Raw genomic sequence first — 13385 nt, 5'->3', positions numbered from 1 at the left:
CGATGTGAGGCTATTATATGTTCAGACATGATGTTTATTCTTCATAGGCATAAAACATGTTTTATGCAAAAATGTGTTTTAAAATAACATGTTTTAATCCTGTTAGGACTCTTAAATCTAAGGTGGTATTATGTATAGGATAAATGCAAATAAGGAAACTTGGATATTTGTAAAAGAAATGTAAAAATCTATGTTGTTGGGGCGCCTGGGTGGCTCAGTGGGTTAAAGCCTCTGCTTTCGGCCCAGGGTCCTGGGATCGAGCCCCGCATCGGGCTGTCTGCTCTGCGGAGAGCCTGCTTCCTCCTCCTCTCTCTCTCTGCCTGCCTCTCTGCCTACTTGTGATCTCTGTCTGTCAAATAAATAAATAAAATCTTTAAAAAAAAAAAAAATCTATGTTGTTTATTTTAGTAAGTTGTTTCTTTCACTGCTTTACTTCACAAATAGAAATAGAAAATGATAGTGTTCATTCTAGATTAAGCTCTTGGAATTAAAGTACATTTTTTGAAGAGTGTTGTGTGTTTTAAATTTTTTTAAAGGTGAAAGTTGCTTCTCTGTCTAGTCATTTCCTTAATTTAAGTATTATGAATGAAAAAATTAGAGTATATACCAACTAGGAAATGCTATAACTTTTTTAAAAATAAGAGAGATGCCAGATTCTATATCTAAGTGAATATTCTCTTAAAAGGAGATGATACTTATGTCAAATCTTTTTAGCTTTTCTGTCCCGTTTTTCTGACAGAGAAGGGGCATGCACTTTAGCAGGGCAGGGAGTGGGAGAGAGAATCTTGAGCAGTCTTCATACCCAGCATGGAGCCATGATGTAGGGCTTCATCTGATGACCTGAGCTGAAATCCAGAGTTGGCCACTTAAGTAAGTAACCCAGGTGCCCCCTTTTCTGTAACTTTAAAATTGGCTTTGAGTACCTGCCTATGTCCACTAGGGTGGTCTTTGCAGACTTTGGTGTAGGTACTCAATTTGTGGAAATACTCAAGTAGCTAATTACCATATAGTTCTGAACTACAGATGTTAAGTGAGGAAGTGATTAAATTAGGAATTATTTTTGTTTAGACTTCAGATATGGCTAGTCAGTAATAAGACAGAGAAGGAATTTCATGTATTTTACCTTGACCACTAATAGTTCTGAAAGAAAAGTGATAATTTTTATATGAAGGAAATTGCATATATTCTCTTTTCCAAGGGTAACTTCTTTGAAGTGGGCAAAAGTCAGATGGTTATATAAATTCTGGCATATTAATAAAATTGGTTCCATTATGGTCATACCCATAAATGTCATCAGCGGACAATGAGATTTTTAATAATCTATACATTAAAGAACATCAGAAGTTTCTGAAGCCCTGGAGCTTAAATATCAGAGCTGATAAATTCCTTCTATGTGAGAAAGTTTTCCGTATGGAAATAGTTGAATTTAACTTACAGGATTTGATTATCTTATTTCCTGCACATCTTTTACTTCTGGAGATAGAGAAAAATGTGCAAAGGGCATGACGGAAGTAATAGTAAAGGGAGTGTGGAAAAAACACTTGGTTTTACCTGGAGAACTGCAAAACCCAGCTGTGTATGGGTGTAAAGGCAGAGGGACTTATTTGTAACCTGGAGCAGTGTTTCTCAAAATTTAACGTGCATATGAATTGGAGATCTTTTTAAAATGCAGATTCTGGTTACATAGATCAAGAGTGGGTCCTGAGCTTCTGTATGTCTAAAAACCTACAGAATGCTGTTCATGTTTTGAGTAACATGATCCTAGACCCTAGAATTGAAGCAGTGGTCCTGAAACGTTGAGCTAATAGATAAGATAAACCACATCCATTAATAACACCAGAAGGTGTCACCTTTCGACAGTCCAATGCAATAAATCTATCAATGATGACCTTTGGTTTTCCTGAAAAGTTTAAATTAGATTTGCTAACTTGTTTACTGAGGTCACCAAGCATGATATAATTACATACGGTTTACATTTTTAAAAATTAAGTAATTGCTGTATAAAAGAGTTCTCAATTATAGTTAGCTGGGCCTTTCAACTCAGTAAATATATTTACATAAAACCTGGTAGTAAAATATTCAGTGTTAATAGAAATAGATTTGCACAGACAGTTGTATTTCAAGCCACATAAATAGACTTCTCCCTCTCCTGTTCTTTTTTATTTTAACGTCATTTTTCTGATTAGAAAAAGCACATTTTTAAACATTTGGGAAAGCAAATACCATTTTGGTCTTGCTACTCAGATAATCACTAACATACTGGTGTATTTCCAAATGAAAAACTTTTTTCCTATATTTTAAAACTTACTGTCACATTGTCCTGTTCCCTTCACTCTATGATCATTTCTGCTTATTTTAAGATAGCCTTAAGAGTAATAAATTTGACTAATAACCTCTGTAACTGAATGTTAGGTACAGTAGACCTTTCTTAACCATTGAGGGATACATTTCAAGGCCCCCAATGGATGCTGAAACCCTGGATAGTATTTAACCCTATATATGCTATATTTTTTCCTATACATTCAGACCTATGAGAGTTTATAATTAGGTACTGCAAGAAATTAGCCATAACTAATATTAAATAGAAGAATTACAATATGCTGTAATGAAAGTTATGTGAAGGTGGTCTTTCAAAATATTGGGCTAAACTGGGGGCACCTGGGTGGCTCAATGGGTTAAGCCTCTGCCTTTGGCTTAGATCTCAGAGGCTCTCTGCTCTGTGGGGAGCCTGTTTCCTCCCCTCTCTGCCTACTTGTGATCTCTTTCTCTCTGTCAAATAAATAAATAAAATCTTTAAAAAATATATATTGTACTATACTCACCCTTCTTAGGATGAGGTGAGATGATAAAATGCCTGTTTGTGATGAGATGAAGTGAGGTGAATAACCCAGGTGTTGTGATGTAGAATTAGGTAGGCTGCTATTGACCTAATTTACATCAGAAGGATTGTTTGCTTCCTGATTGGGGTTGACCAAAGGTAAATCAAATTGGAAAGTGAATGTAGCTAAGGGTGGGGAGGACCACTGTAATCTTTCAACCATGCTATTACTGGATATTTAAGTTATTGCCAGTTTTTTGCTTTTATTTTTATCTATTTTTTAAAATACAACTTTTTTAGTTCTTTGTGTATTGGTCTGCCATAAAACTCCCTTTTACTCAGAAGTGGAAGTCATTCCACTAAGTTTCTTGACTTTGAACCTAGGAATGGGCAACGTGGTCTTGTTTGTTTGTTTATAAATATGTATAAGTCATCCTTTTGGCAGTATTTTTTTTAAGATTTTATTTATTTATTTGACAGAGAAAGAGATATCACAAGTAGGCAGAGAGGCAGCAGAGAGAGAGGAGGAAACAGGCTCCTTGCTGAGCAGAGAGCCGGATGCAGGCCTCGATCCCAGGACCCTGGGACCATGACCTGGGCCGAAGGCAGAGGCTTGAACCCACTGAGCCACCCAGGCGCCCTTGGCAGTATTTTTTTAAAGTAAGCTCTACACCCAAAGTGGAGCTTGAATTCATGATGCCAAGATTAAGATTCACATACTGTCCTGACTGAGACAGCCAGACACCCCTGTCCTACTTCTTTGATTTGTAATCCCATTAACATGTGTTCTGTATATCCTAAGAGATTAAATGACAGGTACCTTGAACTCAGTCATACCTGCAAACATGAGCTTATCTTATCTGCAGTCACTTTTCTATCTTATTTTTATTAGGTTATTTCACAGTGCAAAAGTCCTAAAGTTTTTTTTTACTTGTATGATTTCTAGGTTCAAAAGTAGTCTCTAAAATTAACTTCTGATTCATCAGAATTCCAATGTTAGTTGAATAGTAGCAAACTGCAGCTACCATGAAATTTATTTTCCATCAGGAAATATTAAATTCAAGATATTTAACACTGAAGCAATACTAATCATACATTGCTCATATTCAATTTTCACTGATGCCCCAGAAATGACCTTTATAGTAATTTTACCTCCTGATAGAGGATCTAATCGTGGTTCATGCTTTACATTTTTGTTATCATCTTCACTTGCTCTCCTTTACTTTGAAACAGTTCTTTATTAAATTGTATTTTACAAGGAATTTATTCACTCCATCTAAGTTGTCAAATTAGTTGGCATAAAGTTGTTCATAATATTCTCTTATTTTCCTCTTCATGGTCTATTGTATCTGCAATGATAACCCCCTTTCATTTTGGGCATTTAAATTTTATTCTTTTTATTTGATCATTCTGGCTTGTAGTTCATCAATTTTGTCGGCCTCCTCAAAGAACCGGATTCGTCTTTGTTAATTTCTTTCTATTGTTTATTTTCTGTTTCATTGCTAATACACTTTTCTTACTTCCTTTCTTCTAATTTGGGTTTACTTTCCTCTTTTTTTTTTTTAAGATTTTATTTATTTATTTGGCAGAGAGAGACTCAGTGAGAGAGGGAATACAAGCAGAGGGAATGGGAGATGGAGAAGCAGGCTTCCCGCCGAGTAGGAAATCCAGTGTGGGCTTGATCCTGAGCCTAAGACAGAGGCTCAAAGACTGAGCCACACAAGCACCCCACATTTATTTATTTATTTATTTATTTATTTAGAGAGGGAGACAGTGCTTCATTAGTTTGGTTAGACTGCAAAGACATATTTGAGGTTTTGACTTATAAGATGACTCTAGATAGTGCCATTCTTCTTTATTGAGGAAAAGAAAGGTTCGAGGGAAATATGTCAGGTACTTTTTAACTTGTAATCAGGGCTATCTCCTCTGGGCTGATTGGAAATGTGTTAAAGTCTCAGGTCTTGAATGAGAAGTAAAGTCAGATTCTTAATTTTAGTGTTTGGAATTTAGCAGTTCATGCAGACAAATAATCTTTTCGCCCATTTTACAACCTCAGCTATGGAGTTCAAAGAGTGCTCAGATAAGGGCACAAACTCTGTTGGAGTTTGTTTACAGAAGATACCAACAGGGATTTGTGATTATGAAGATATCAAGCCAGGATTTATATTTCTGGGGAAGAATGACTCTGAAATTATTTGTTAACCTTTATTTATTCTTTCTTCCCCCATCTCCATTAATATTTTTCCCTACTTCTAAAACTGTTTCCTAGAATATTGTAGAAGAAACTCTCTTAGTCTGGGATTTTGAATTGTGGTCTTCTTTTTATATTATTTGAAGGGTGATTTAATGTCAGATGAATGGTTTGTTAGAATTACATTATGCGAGGATATTTCTTAAAGGTCTTACATATTTATGCAATTCAAGAATACTTTCTGGTAGTGAAATGTAATAAACTGAGGATATGAAGGAAAAAGTGATGATGTTTGAAAAGAATTACAAGTTGAACTAAGGCTAATGACTTTTCATTTACTTTCTTTCTGTTCAGGAAAACTGGTTGATCCATGTGATATTTAAGTAGAAACTTAATGGATAATGTATGGAAGGAAGTCTACACCTTTAGGCTTTTTTTTTTTTTTTTTAGATTTTATTTATTTATTTGACAGACAGAGATCACAAGTAGGCAGAGAGGCAGGCAGAGAGAGAGGAGGAAGCAGGCTCCCTGCTGAACGGAGAGCCCGATGCAGGGCTCGATCCCAGGACCCTGAGACCATGACCTGAGCCGAAAGCAGAGGCTTTAACCCACTGAGCCACCCAGGCGCCCCACCTTTAGGCTTATTTAAAGTCGGACTGTGTCTAATCTCTCCATGATTATCATAGTGTAGACCCTTGATAAATTCTTATTGAACTACTAATCAGTTTTACTAAGAGTTGGAGATATAAATTCCATTCCTGACTGCCATGTATTTCTGTGTGCCTTATGTATACTCAATTTCTTGAATAAATTTACAAGGGAAATAGAGTACTTTGGGGCTATAAAATCACTTGTTTTTAAGCTTCTCGGGGGAAAATGTCTTATTCACCATTAGATTTTCATTCTCAGCACTTGTCTCTCATTAGTTGGCTTATTCTCATCAGCATGTATTCATGCCCGTGTCTACCCCATCTCTTGCTCTCTCCCTCTGAATGCACATGTGCGTGCGCGCGTGCACACACACACACACACACATTAAAAACAGAACACAATGTTAGCAGATACTGTCAATACCTTGTCTGTATAGACTTCTCCTAGTGGTATTAGTGCACAAGCCTGACTCACAATATCAGACCTTGGATTCCTGTGCCTGACAGTTTTTTGGGGCCTCCAGAGTCCATTTTACCTCTCAGCATGGCAGGATGGAAGTGGTGGGAAAGTAAGGCTCCTTCTTCCCCCACCAGTCAGCCCTCAACCAACAATTTATTAGATACTTCCATTGTTCCTCGGTGCTTATGTTTCCTGGAAACCCCTCAAAGTACACTACTTGCTTTTGAGTTCTTAATGCAAAGTAGGGTTCTCGAGGAATGTGAGGTGGGCCACAAAGCAAACTCTTGGCCCATACTTCAACTACCACTCTATTTCCCTTCTTAATCTGGAATAATTCAGCTGTCATATTCATTCTCATCCCTACTCTTACCAGGCAGTGTCCTCTCTCTAAAAATGCAGGAGGATTTACACATAGTATAGCAAATAGCAGTTCCAGATTTGAACTTGCCTAAATTATCAATTGGCAGTCGTCTTTCTTTCAGCTTCCTTCACTCTTACACAATTGTGAGAACTGGTTTAGTAGTCTCCAAAAGCTTTTTGTCTTTGCAACTGATGGCTGATCTCACTGAGCCTTTTCCTGGTGTCCTGGTGTCCTGCAGAACATAGGAGCACAATAAACAGCTGTTGTACACCTTTAAGTTTTTGAGGGGTTTATTACACAGCCTAGTAACTGGAACACCTGTTTCTTTTGGGGTTATTCAAATATTTTGTGTGTGTGTGTGTTATTCTAGAGAATATAATAGGTACCTGAGAAGTCTAGCTCTTGGTTAAAAACTCATGTGTGATTTTCCAGAACTGACCATAGGCAATTACAAAGGCTTTAATTGTCAGGTATCATGGTGGAATGCTGCTCTTCCAGCACAAGACTTGGGGTACAACCAGTGCATGTCAATCTCTGAAAAAAGTTGGAGGCAAGGACTCTGGACACTTGGTACTTACTGGTCTCCCTAGTCACTAGTCACACAGGCTGGTTGGACCCTCATATTTGCCTTTCCTGCCCAGGATCTTTCATGGTAGATCTGTTTATCATCAGACCTTCGTTCAAGGTCCAAAGTCTTCAGTTATGTGTGCTGAGGCCTCTTTATGCAAGAAGGAGACTTCTTTATGCAAGAAGGCTGGAAGACATTTTCATTCACTCTCATTCAGCAACCAGTTCTTTTCTACTTCTAGCCCTTCCGCTCACTCTACCCTGACTTCAGAACTGCTGGATCCTTGGTTTGGGGCTCCCACATCTGGCTGACCTGCCGACTTCAGACCCTTCATCCTTATCTTGATCAGGCACTTTCTCCCTCACAGTAAGTGATTAAAAGCTTGACTCTTGTTTTCAGCTTGCTGCTTTCATCAGCTACTCTTAACACCTAAGCTGCTCAGCTTTCTCTGTCTTCGTGGGCTGAGCTCCTAATAGTGCCTTTAAATTGTTAGTCTGCCTGCAAATATTCTTGTACTGCTTGAAAAATAATAAGATAGGGGCACCTGGGTGGCTCAGTGGGTTGAGCCGCTGCCTTCGGCTCAGGTCATGGTCTCGGGGTCCTGGGATTGAGTCCCGCATCGGGCTCTCTGCTCAGCAGGGAGCCTGTTTCCTCCTCTCTCTCTCTCTGCCTGCCTCTCTGCCTACTTGTGGTGTCTCTCTGTCAAATAAATAAATAAAATCTTTAAAAAATAATAATAATAAGATAATAATCTTAAACAATATAATTCTATTAACTGCATTCCCACCTTTTTGTTGTTATATTTCTATGTGTTCTTTAAACCCCAGAAGACATTATTATTATTATTATTATTTTTAACATATGTCTGCATTTATTTATTTTTTTTAATTCACTTTAGCGGTTGTTAAGTAACTAGGTCTGTTCAGAGTTGTGTAAATCCGAGATTTTGTGTTCGGGGTAAGACAATTTTTCTCTTTGTTTATTCGTTGAACCCTTCTTCTTTTGATGTGAGAGGATAAAATGCCTAGTGATGAGATGAAGTGAAGTGAATGACACAGGCATTGTGACATAGCATTAGGCCACTATTGTCCCTTTGATGATATATTAGAAGGATCATCTGCTTTCTGATAGTGGTTGACCTCAGGTAACCAGACAGTTCTTGAGGTTCATTAATTTTTCTTAATGTCGTCAGTCTTTCCAAACGAGCCAGGGAATCTTAAAGACATTTTGTTCGTGGAGGCGGCCGTCCGACCAAAGGACCAGATGGCAGAGATAGCTTTAAGATATTGCTCTTCTCTCTTTTGTAGGAATTATTACTTCTTTGTCTTCATCTTAGGGAAAAGACTAGGAGAAAAGATGCAGTCAACTTCAGTAATTGCGAGGAAGATTCTCTGGCAGCGAGCTAGAAGCAGCAGGCCTGACCCCGCAGGGACACCCACCTGACCGCGGAGCCCCAGGAACGCGCGCGTCTGCGCACGTGCCCGTTGGGGGACGCCCTCGGCGCCAGCCCCGCCGGCTTCGCAGCTCAGCTCCGTGGGCGGGAGGCGAGCGGACATTATTATTTTTATTTTAAAGTCTTTTAAGTGCATTTAAATACACACATGAGTATGTGTGTATACATATTAAAGACATTTTTTAAAAAGATTTCATTTATTTAAGAGAGAGAGAGAGACAGAGAGAGCACAGACAAGGCAAAGTTGTGCTCTCTTTGTCTTCACAAGTAGGCAGAGAGGTAGGCAGAGAGAGAGGAGGAAGCAGGCTCCCCGCTGAGCCCCACCCCCACCCCCCAAAAAACGAATTAAAAAAACACCACAACAAAGTTCCTTTCTAATCATTCCACTCTCTGGGCTATTTCTGTGCCTCTTGTTATGGACTGTTTGCTCTCATCATCATGGATCAATTTTCTTGATTCTCTTCTGTCTTATAATATTTACAATCATACTCCAGATATTTCATATAAAAGAAGTGACCAGAATAAGTAATATTTACCTCAAGAAAAGAGCAAAGCCCTACAGTGTCAGGATGTTAGAATTAAAGGCCGAGGGGCACCTGGGTGGCTCAGTGGGTTAAAGTGTCTGCCTTCAGTCCTGGGATCACCCTAGCATCGAGCTCTCTGCTCAGTGGGGAGCCTGCTTCCTCTTCTCTCTCTGCCTACCTCTCTGCCTACTTGTGAACTGTCTGTCAAATAAATAAAATCTTAAAAAATTAAAAAAATTAAAAAAAAAAAAAAGAATTAAAGGCTGAACCCATCTGACCTGGGTCTGGGCTTGCTGCTGCTTTTTTTTTTTTTAAGATTTTATTTATTTGACAGACAGAGATCACAAGCAGGCAGAGAGAGAAGGGGAGGCTGGGTTCAATCCCAGGACCCTGAGATCATGACCTGAGCCGAAGGCAGAGGCTTTAACCCACTGAGCCACCCAGGTGCCCCACCTGAGTCGGGGCACCACTGCCTTCAGATATTTCTGGGTATGGGATTAGGCCTTCCTCATTAGAAGAAACTGCGGGCTAAGCATTGGTGAACTTCTTGAGATATCTTTGGCTTTTTATGGCCATGTTGCTAGCTTTTCTAACTGTAGGATATTTCTCTCTGGTTTAGAATTATTCTAGAAAAAGGATCACTAAGGAAATTTCTTTGCTCTGTAGTCCCACTCCTGGCTTTCCAGGGAAATCTCTCTATTTGGCTATTTCCCCCTTCCTTTGGAAGTTAGCTGCTTTGCTTTATACGAAAGACTTGCAATGCCTCTGACAGATTTCTCCCTATTCATGCCTCTGCTATCTTTCTTTGATGTATTGTCCTAGAGTATGTGGCCAAATCTCCAAGTCCTTGGAGAAGGACTCTGGCTAGGATCTCTCATAATTCTAATCTATCAAAACAGCCTGCACACATCCATTAAAATTGCATTAAATGTTCTGTTCATTTCTCCTCATTTTTCTTTATGGGGGATTCTTTTTTGCTGTTTTATCATAGATGAAATCACTCTGTAGAAGAGAAAGTTTCCTCTCTCGTAGGAGGAACCTATCACTCACTGGAATTTAATTCATTTAGATTCTTGGCAATCTAATGAGTTTAAGAAAACAAAAAAATTTTCATTTTGTCTTTATCTAGGTAAGTTTAGGTTATTAGAATGAAAACAATGGCCATTTTTGTGACTTTCTTCACACTAACCCGAAGGGGAAAGGCATTCCTTAATCTTTAAGACAAAGATTATGAAAAGCTTAGCAAATTTTTCTGTACCTGAAGGTTCTGTCAACATCTGGTTTTGCTTATGACTGGAGAAGCCTAACTACGAAGCTGTGAGTATTTTTTCTTTAGGGAGTAACACGTACGTCAACCTCCTTGTTCTCCCCAAAGATTTTGTCCTCATTCTTTTGGGAAGATTTGTCTGGTTTTCATGCTCTCTTAGTAGCAGAGTCACCAGCTCCATATATGTAGATGTTTAACAAATCCCCTCTTTTCTTTTTTCTTTAAGAAGCGTATTTATTTATTTAATTATTTGAGAGAGTGAGGAAGAGACTGCAAGTGAGGTGAGCAGAGGGCAAGGGACAAGCAGACTCTGTGCTGAGCAGGGAGCCCGACATGGGGCTCAATCCCAGGACCCTACGAACATGACCTGAGTTGAAATCAAGACTCAGAACTTTAACCGACAGAGTCACGCAGGCACCCCAACAAACCCAATTTTCAGCCGCACATCTCACTCTTGTCCTCTACTGCATCTAACTTTTCAATGGCTCTGGATGGCCAATTGTGAGATCGTCCTTGGATGTGCTGATATCATTTGTGCCTATTTGGCTGCTGCTTCCTCCACCCTGGTTCATAATTACTATAAAAGGCATCTACTTGTTTTATGTCTTCCACATATTTGCTAAAAGCTCTCCGGTATCTTGCACTTGCAGATAATATCAGGATATTTTTATTTATTATTTATTTATTTTATTGTATTTACTTGTTTGTTTATTTATTTATTTGTTTGTATTTACTTGTTTGTTTATTTATTTGTTTGTATTTACTTGTTTGTTTATTTATTTATTTGTTTGTTTGTTTTGAGAGAGATCACAAGTAAGCAGAGAGGCAGGCAGAGAGAGAGGGGAAAGCAGGCACCCTACTGAGCAGAGAGCCCGACGCGGGGCTCGATCCCAGGACCCTGGGATCACGACCTGAGCTGAAGGCTGAGGCTTTAACCCACTGAGCCACCTAGGGGCCCCTGTATTTGTTTATTTGACAGAAAGAGAGAGAGCACAAGCAGGGAGATTGGGGGTCGGGGAAGAAGCAGGCTCCCTACTGAGCAGGGAGTTTGATGCAGGGCTTGATCCCAGGACCCTGGGATGACGACCCCAGCTGAAGGCAGACATCTAAGGACTGAGCCACTGAGACGCCCCTATATCAGGATATTTTTAGAGCTGAATCCCAAGCAGCCAGGTTCCTGGTCCAGTTCACCTTTCCTTAATCTTATCACTGTCTTATTTAATTTTCCCATGTATATATTTTTTTACATCCAGGTCTTACTACAAACATTACTGAGAATCATCCTAGGTGCCTCATTGTAACAATGATTCAGCTGACAGCTACCCCTGCAAGTGCGCTTGTTGATGAACCCGTGCACATTCGTGCTACTGGCCTGTCTCCTTTTCAAGTAGTGATTCTTCAGGCCTCCCTGGCAGATGAGAAGGGGAACCTGTTTCATTCTCAAGCCTACTATAAGGCCAATGAAGCTGGGGAGGTAGACCTGCAGCAGGCCCCTTCGCTGGGAGGTGACTACATCGGAGTCCACCCTATGGGTCTCTTCTGGTCCCTGAAACCTGAAAAACTTTTAATGAAATTGATGAAAAAAGATGTGGTGAATAGCCCCTTCCTGGTCCAAATAAAACTTTATGATTCAAATTTGCAATTATCCGACATCGCCACCACTGCTCCAAAAGTCAGCCTGACTTTGGAGAGGTGGTATGTAGCACCTGGTGTCAAACGAATCCAAGTTCGGGAAGGCCCCCTTCGGGGAACCCTCTTCCTCCCTCCTGGTGAGTAAAATTAACCTGGTTATTGTCATCCTTGTGCTTCCTCTTTCCAGTGCCTAATCCTTCTAGAGGTTTAACTTGCATATGGATAGTACATAGTATAATCCTTTCCAGCCTTAGAATCAGGGCTAACTCTGGGTCAGAACAAGAATATGGTGAGGCCACATTCCAACTCAAGTTGGATCTCAACAGTTCTGGAGTTTGTCTAAGGATATGACTATATGTAGTTTATGGAGTCCCTGAATTATGGGTCTTCATAGCTTTGGATTTATGTGAAATCCATCTGTGTTAAAGGCAACTCCCTGAAGATTCACCTCCTGATATTGATTGTGTCCCAGCTTCTTTTGGGAGTTCTGTCTTGCCTGAGTTTCAACTTAGGTGTAGGTCATTGAATCAAATAAGCTGGTGATACAACGGACTGAAATGTTGCAACAAATACAGAGGATGCAAAGAGACTCTATACTCTCTAGTTCCATAAATATTGCGTATTTATAGGACATTCCATACATCCGCAGATACACAACATGGTCCCTACCAGAAAAGTCAGTTTCCCGCAGTGATTTCCACATATCTGTAAGTGGTTCAAAACGTGTACTGGTACATTTCTCAGGTTTTATTGTGGGACTGAGTGAAGCAAAGTCAATTTCCCAGAAGTAGCCCTCAACAGGTCCGGGTCTCAGGTGTGTCTGAGAGCCCCTTCTTTAAGCATGAGCTTCTTTCTGGGACACAGCCATCGTATCATCAGAATGTACTGCCTCTCTCTCTGCTTTCAGAAACAGAAACATGTAGAAGTGAGATTGGTAAAGGAAGCCTGAAGTGTTCAAGGTGGTTCTTGACAGCATAGAGTTATAGATGATGTAGAAGGAATAAAAGCTTCCCTTTCGGGGTGGCTGGGTGGCTCAGTAGATTAAGGCCTCTGCCTTCGGCTCAGATCATGATCTCAGGGTCCTGGGATCAAGCCCCGCATCAGGCCCTCTGCTAGGCAGGAGCCTGCTTCCCTTCCTCTCTCTCTGCCTCTTTGCCTACTTGTGATCTCTGTCTGAAAATAAATAAATAAAATCTTTAAAAAAAAAAAAAAAGCTTCCCTTTCCACAATCATCCTGACACGTACAGTCATAAATCTCAGTATTTGTACACCTAGTAATTAGCATAGAGACAACATCATTGTGTGTAGGGATGGGAAAGTAAGTGGCACAAATGTCTGTGCCTCTCCTATTCCACCTCAGTTAAAAATCTACATATCAGTGATATCCCCATCACCTGGGTGATGTGCTGGGTTAGAGGGTACTTTTGGTGAATCCTCGAGGATACTGCATGTTCTGTGTGT

At 39.8% G+C, this 13385-nt stretch overlaps 1 protein-coding gene across 1 annotated transcript in view; it reads left to right on the top strand.

Moving 5' to 3' along the window:
• Positions 1 to 11580: 11580 nt before the first annotated feature.
• Positions 11581 to 13385, top strand: part of BAAT (bile acid-CoA:amino acid N-acyltransferase) — a 31285-nt gene continuing 29480 nt past the window's right edge. The window contains exon 1 of the mRNA XM_082696786.1: positions 11581 to 11850. Within this exon, the coding sequence (XP_082552912.1) occupies positions 11596 to 11850 (255 nt within the window). The 5' untranslated portion in view covers positions 11581 to 11595. The remainder of the gene's footprint in view (positions 11851 to 13385) is intronic.

This window comes from Mustela nivalis, assembly GCF_964662115.1.
Source record: "Mustela nivalis genome assembly, chromosome: 13".
NCBI lineage: Eukaryota > Metazoa > Chordata > Mammalia > Carnivora > Mustelidae > Mustela > Mustela nivalis.
Note: the sequence above shows the minus strand (reverse complement) of the source record. Positions and strands in the feature narration are given on the sequence as shown.